The sequence below is a fragment of the Calliphora vicina genome, chromosome 2 (genome assembly GCF_958450345.1).
Source record: "Calliphora vicina chromosome 2, idCalVici1.1, whole genome shotgun sequence".
NCBI lineage: Eukaryota > Metazoa > Arthropoda > Insecta > Diptera > Calliphoridae > Calliphora > Calliphora vicina.
In genome coordinates, this window is record NC_088781.1 from 65316860 (window position 1) to 65324789 (window position 7930).

General features: G+C 29.6%; 1 protein-coding gene across 1 annotated transcript; it reads right to left on the minus strand.

The window, feature by feature from the left end:
* Positions 1-6930: 6930 nt before the first annotated feature.
* On the minus strand, positions 6931-7618 carry LOC135952543 (uncharacterized). Its single transcript, XM_065502545.1, has one exon. It carries the CDS (start codon positions 7616-7618, stop codon positions 6968-6970), a length of 651 nt encoding a protein of 216 aa, XP_065358617.1. The 3' UTR covers positions 6931-6967.
* Between the last annotated feature and the right edge of the window lie 312 nt (positions 7619-7930).

Here is a 7930-nt window from a genome sequence, read left to right on the forward strand (position 1 = left end):
ACTTAAAGCTATAAATAACTCTTAAGAACTAGGGACTTGCATTGGATTTGCTTGAATTGCTCCACAGGTACAGGATATGCAAAATATGTAATTGATAGATGTCTTCAAACACTGTGGAATGACACAACAAAACATAATGTTCAAAATAAGCAGTGGTGTGGACAATCAATATACATGTATGTATGTTCAATAGTGCTTACCCGAAATAAACCCCGAAGTTCTAATCATCAGAATCGTTAAGTCCTGCAGCAACCCTTTCTTATCAACGGGGAAATCTATAAATAGTCCTAAAAGCTTAAGAAAACTACACAGAATGATAATCTTATACTTACCGGTGAGACCGGATTTTAATGGGCAATTTATAATTGGATAAATAGTCGCTTAAAAGTGGATTTATGAAAAAAATTGTGTAAAATACAAAATTTCTTTCATATGTTTATTTATTTTTTTAGATATTTGACATATATTACTTTTTTTAACTTAAAACAATTTTTTTTTACTCGTAGATTTAAAAATTGTTTTTGCTATATATAAGTTTTCAGAGTTTTTAAAAACAAATAAAAAGAATAATAAAACCAATAAAAAATATTAATTAATTTTAATTTAAAATCAAATAACAATTTAGTTGAAAAAAAATAAGTCATAATTTTTTCTGTGTACATACAAAACGTTTTTACTATCGTACTGTAAATAACGTCAAAGTGGGCTATTTTCTAAAAAAAAATCAGTTTTTGGAACACATTTTCCCGTTTTAGGAATTTTGATGTTTGAAAACAATGAATGGCAACTTTAGTGATGCCATTGACTTAAGAATATTTAGATCTATATTACTTCCAAATTTTATTGTGATGTCTGTAACTGTTAAAATTTTACATTAATTCAAAGTTTTTATTTTTCTTGATGGAAAATCACCATTTTATAATATAGTTAGTTTTTAAGGTAAAATACGTCCGAAAAAACACAAAATTTATTCATTTCACTAAAATGTCAATCTTCAAGTCAGAAGGTTTCGACCGATATCAAAAACTTATATAAAAAGCTTATATTTACTCTTCAGAAGCTCCACAAACCTTGCCCACTTTTAAAAATTTTGATGTTTTTTCATATCTTGCATCAAGTCGGTCTTGCGTGATCAAGATTGGATAAAGTGATGCGCCCGGATCATACCGATAATGATTTGCCCATTCTTCGTTATTCCAGCACAATAGAGAAGTATACACTCGAACATACATTTTTAACAAAAAATTTTTGTTTTAGAGTCAAAAAATAGTAAAAAAACAACCATTTTTAAGCTACAAAGTGATTTTTGACAGCTATTTAGAATGCCTAGATATGTTCGGATTGCATTGATATGTTCACAAGAGTTATTCAGATTTACCGTAGCTATAACTTTGCAATATATTGTTATTGAAAAATTAGGAGTCCCTGGAAGTTATTCTAAAAAAAATAAAAAAAAATTTTTCTTCCTATATTTTTTCAACAAAAGTTTTTTAACAAAATTTATTTGGCGGACTCTTAGCTATATTATTGCCATATAAAGTTAAGCCGTATCACAAAGTCTGAATTAGCTGTTAACCAAAAACTGATGACACCTTTTTTAGAGGCCCCACTGATTTTCCGAAACTTTGGGGGCCCATAAAAAAAAATCGGTCACCAAAATGGACAAACTGAGTATAGGGTTTTACTACCCTTTGGTAGTAGAGTCGAACCTATACTGTCATGATCTTGTGTTTTTCCAAAAGTCTTCATTTGTTGCATAATGTTATTATTAAAAGTATTTAAAATCTAAAAAAACCAAAAAGGACTCCAATGGTATAATGGAGGATTTTATATGCTTAGAAAAAATTAATAAAAATAACTGAGATATTGGATATTCTTTACCATGCCTTACTTTCGATTTCTCCAATATCTACAATCAGCGAGAGAGTTTTTTCCAAGTCGAGTTTTATTAAAACTAAAGAAAATTATTTACTTTTTGGTTGAATTTAAAATTAACCGATTATAAACCGATTAAATCTAAACCCCGATTAATTATTTGCTCAATTAACCGATTAAACCAGCAACCCGATTAATTGAATACACTAGTAAGTATATAAGAATCGGCACAGCCGAATATAATACTCTTACTTATTTTAAATAAAATAGTAAAATAATAAAAAAAAAATAATCGGTAACACTAATAACTATGGTTGGTTTATTCGCTTGCAAATACTATGAATGGATCGTAAAAGGTTTCGTTAATTCAGTATTATTGTGAATGATTTACATACACGTACTTATTGAAGCCACAAACCAATATATACCCACATATTGGTGCGTATATAAGATACGACACAGCCGAATATAATACACTTACTTGTTTCAAATAAAATAGTAAAATAATAAAAAAAATTGGTACACTAGTAATTATGGTTGGTTTATTCGCTTACAAATAATATGTGTGGATCGTAAAAGGTTTCGTTAATTATGTGTTATTGTGAATGATTTACATGCATGTACTTATTGAAGCCACAACCCAGTTTAACCATTCGCTTTGTGGAATGCATTTGTGCGCACACTACCTGTAATATTTTTAAAGAAAAAATTGTGTTTATTGCCTCATTTTATAAAACGAAGCGTTCAAAAACGTAAGCAATTTATATGAAGAATACTGGGAAAAAGGTTTTAAACTTGAATTTTTTCCATACAAAATTGGTTTAACGTTTGTCGTTGTTGCGTTTTATAAAATTAGGACCATAATATTGTTTTAAAAAAATCATTTATCGGTATTTAAAAAATTTAACAAACATATCATACGTACAATCCTACGATTCGAAAACAATCGTTAACATAAAAATCTATTTTTAATATGAAAATTAAATGATTAAAGTGGTAAATAGTGGTCCAAATGGAAGGTCGACAATATGTGATCAGTTATATTTTCAATATAAAATCCATTATATGAAAATTAAATAAGACATAAAAGCGGCTATAACTCGGTAAATAGGGGTGCAAATGGAAAAAGCACGACAATCTGTGATCAGTTATATTTTCAACCCAAAATCCATTATTCATATGACAATTAAATAATACATAAATCCACATATAGCGGTGTCCAAACGGAAAAGGATGACAATCTGTGATCACTGATATTTTCAACCAATTTTTATTTTTGAAAATTTTATATTTAGTACATAAAAATACGATTTTTTAATACATTTAAGTTTTGCTACATTCATTCGAGTTTTAAATTGAAGTATTTAAATTAAAAAAGAATATTTTATTCAAATAAAAATAGCATTATTAATGTTTTGCAATAAAAAAACGTTCTGTAGCCATGCTGTCCATATTTTTCGAAACATACAACTTTTTACTTTTATATATCCACATTTTATTCGATTTCATCGCTAATGTTGTGATTTTTTTTTTGTGACACATTTTTATATCGTCATTGTTTACTAAACAGTTCAATGTTCCCACAGATTGTAAATGAGTCAATAATGTCAGTGACTATGTATTTTTTGTTTTCTTTATTGGTTTGCCATTTCACCTGATTGAAAAATAAAAGAAAAAACAGTATCCTTTGCTTTGTTACAGGGATATCAATAATTAAAGACCCCATCAAATGGTAAAGTTTAATGAATTTCCATCCATCAAACGTAGCCATGATTCAATTAATTACTCTTTTATGCGCGTCTCTTTTTTCACCTGTTTGGAAGCGCATCTTTGTGTCATTGACCGATACAAATTGAATTGACCCAGTGGCTGATATTGAATGGTTGGGAAAATCTGTAAATAAAAAAACAAATGTTAATGTTTTCTGTGGATCTTAAAATCATTTATCATTATGTTAAATTGTGGGTAAGAGAAACTAAGTAAATCACAACAATTTTAGTTGCCAATGCATATTTTTAATTTGAAATTCGATAAAAGTAGCTATATACAGTGTCAAAAAAACACATAATGATAAATATTTTTAAATGCATAAAACAGAAAATACAAAACTTAGCGAACAATTCCTCGTCCATACATGAATTTGTCTCGTGTTATACAAGGTGGAAGTACGAAGAAATCAGGCGAATTCGTTTATTATTTTTATATCCACCATCAAAAAAGATGGGGGTATATTGAATTTGTCATTTCGTTTGTAATACATCGAAATATTGGTCGTAGAACCAAACATTATATATAGTGGATTCTCATAAGATTCTAAGATGATCTAGCTATATAAGTTCGTCTGTTGAAAACACGATTGGACCCAAACGAAAAGAGCTAGCTTCCTGAAATTTTCCACAAATACTTTGTTTGGTATTGAAAATTTGCAATATCGTTTTATGACTACTGTTTGAGCTGTCTTAAATATATTGATTATGCAGCAATCCTGGTAAAATTGTGCACAAATCGGGCAATATAAGTCATTAAAAGTTTAAAGAAATGAATCACTCTATCAAATTCTGCATAGTTCGGACCATAACAGATTCATATGTCCCCATATTGATTGTGGGTATACAAGATTCGGCATACCCTAATATAACACTCTTAAAGAGTGAGACTTATACTCACTTATCCATGGTCCAAAAAATTATTATTTTTTAATCAGTTAGCTTTTAAAAATATTGCACATGTTATCATTTCTAAATCATTAATTTTCAACTTTTATAAAATATTTTAACATTTCCAAAAAAATCTAATGGACTTTCAAAAAAAAAGCAAAAGATCTGAAGCTTCATTGTCACACTGTTTCACAGTATAAAGAAGACTTGAACATTGAAAGGAAACCTGGATCAGAAAGAAAAAAGGTCTTACAGATATTGGTAATGCAAAAGAAGTCGAACAATTCTTTCGAAGAGCACCGAACACTTCTATCAGAAAAGCAGCTCGTAAAGTAAAATGCTCCGATTCTTTTGTGCGCAGAGCCAAAGCTAATGATAGGTTGAAGTCGTATAAAGTTTATAATGTTCCACATCGCAAAGCTGTAAAGAACTTGGAAGCAAAATAATGAGGGAAAAAATTGAGGTCAAATCCAAATACGATGGATGATAAAACTGTATGTACTGGCAGACTTTTCACAACTTCCGGGTCAAGATTTGTATGTGGCTGATGGACGTTCAAGAACAATACTTGACAAAAAACTAACAAATTTGCAATTGAGGCAAAAGAAGCCAAACATTTGTGACATCAGGCACGATAAACACAGAAATATACATATATCTGTGAACTTTTGACAAAACAACTTAAATGGAATTTTCAAATTTCTGGAGAGCGCAAAAACGGTTGAATTATCGATCAATATTTCATTATTTGTTCTTGAAGAATTTTATTATTTGTCGCATAGAATTATACAAAGGATAAATAAAATAATTATAGATAAATTCAACAGTTATTGCGAATTTTGTCAAAACAACTCCAAATAAGTTGATTTGTTTTTTTTTGTGATATCTCAGAATCTAATATTCGTAAGAAGAAGCAGATTAGTGTAAACGAAGCGTTTTGAAAAGTTAGTTTTATTATAAAAAAACTAAGATATTTTCTTATCTCGAATTGAGATGCTTTGTCCAAACTCCACAGATATTACGGTGTGTTTACAAAAATTGCTTTTACCCTTCTTAAAACAGCAGTGTGTCCTCATATTTCTGGCCCGATTTGGCATCATGACAGTATGGAAAAAGAGACCTTGAGTGGTATTCAAACAATAATTTCAATTTTGTACCACGGGAGGCAAATCCATCCAACTGTCCATAAATTCGGCCTGTGGAAAGATATTGGGCTCTTATAAAAATAAAGAATTAATAAACACAATAGTGGTATTCCAGGACATGTCCGATTTTAAGCGTAAGTGGACCACCTTGTCCAAAAAGGTAATGGAAACAACTATAAAATCTTTAATGGGAGGATTTTTGGAAACAGTGGATAAATTTATAAATACCGAGTAATATGCCAATATTTTAATATTTAATGAATTTGTACAATATTTGAATAAATTTACGTGGTTTTTAATTGGCTGGTTTTTAATTGATCGTTACCCCACGTCTTGACAAGCCATGGCGGTCTTTTTGTTTGTGAAAACTACATTCTGACAACATCGACAAGTGTTGTCCACACGAGATAAATTCATGTTCGAACAAGAAATTGTTCGCTGCCTGAACAAATTCATGTCTTTGCAAGACTAAGGTTAGCTTTTTATGAGAGAAACAAGTTCATCAAATCTTTGCTCATATTTTTGTTTAATAATTTTCAATTATTTAAATAATTATAGTTCATTTGTTTTAGCACATAGAAACCAATACTTCAACGCTAATATAGACATTGAAATTAACTGTTAATAAATATATATTTTTTTGTTTTATTGGTACTTACCTTTATCCTGTTTTAGTCCTATTATGTTGACTCTCAAATAAGAAATATAAAAAAAGTATTATATTATAGCCAAACAAATTACCACCGAAGAATGACTAATTACTCTGCTTATCTTTTAAGGCAGCGTATATAGGGAGTGTGTCTCTAAAAAACAGCGTCCCAACACATTCATCCTTTTATTTTAATTCCAATTTTAAGAGAAAAGGTTTTGAAGAAAATGTACTAGAAAAGAATTTCACTGATGATAACAATATTTTTTAAACTGCATATTTACTTTTTGATTAATCATTAATTTGATTTTGTATTCCAAATTTTGCCAGTCACTTATCACAGTTATAAGTTATTTAGGGTATAAAGATAAATTCTAATATTGAATTTTTTATATCGAGACTTTACTGTAGATTTGAATTTAAAACCATAGTGTTTCGGTGGCATTTTATGTTTCAAGATTCAATAATCTTGTAGTTCTTCTAATTAATTTTAAAAAATACTATAATTATAAAATTATACTTATTACCTGTGATAAATTACCAATTAAAAAAAACTCCAATGCTTTTAAATCTCGTTTTCTTTATTTCCATATTAAATATAGTCTTTCATTATGATCTTAATAAATTCCATTTATTTAAAATCAGTAGTTCTTATCTTTTAAAGGCGATCTTTTTACAAGTTTATCGCGGTTTGTGTTTGTTTCTAGTTTTGGAGAATCCGACATATCCGAATCATCTTCGTTATGATTCGTATTTTTATTATTGTAATTACATTTATGCGACAGTAGTTTTCGACGCTTCAAACGTTTACCTTTTTTAAGTTTTTGCGATTTTGATTTATTGCTTAAAGACAAATGACCAATAAGTTCCACCAGTTCTGTGCGGTATTGTTGCAATGTAGACAACTGGGTATCTATTGATAACTCCTCTTCCATTTCGTCGTCGGTTAGATAATCGGTATCTGGTTCCAAGTATGAACATGGTTGCTGCAAATTAGCTGTGCGTAACTGATTTGTTCTAATCAACTCCTCAGTAAGGGCCAATTTGGCCGATGCCCATTTGTAGACTTGACGCTTTTTGCAAGGCATATATTGTTTGTAAGAGAATATATGAAAATTTAAACTTTCACCAGCTTCCTGAGCCACTTCAATGCTGGTCGTGCTGATCGCGCTGGTGCTAGGAGACAACGAAAGACGATCTGCCAAATCTGAGACTTCTAAGGAGTCTGTGCGTACATTAGTATTCTCATCATCATCAAATGTGTGTGTGCCTTTGTCTATATAATTGCCCATTTCAACTCCTGTTTTAATTGAGATTAGCTAGATCTTTACAGCTTGGCTGTTAATGCAAAATTAAATGATCTATGGAAAATGTTGCCAATTTTATATACTTAATAATTTCTGTTTGAAAATATGTTTTAATGCCAATTGATTGTTTTTATTTGCAGCCATTTTGAAATGTGTTTAACGCCGCCATAAAATTTCAATATTAATACCTTTAATTACCTGAAAAATTTATTTCGCGTTTATCAGGTAAAACTAAATCGGGAAAAACCAACATACGTTGTTTGTTTTAAAAACATATGTATGTGGGATATTCAAATC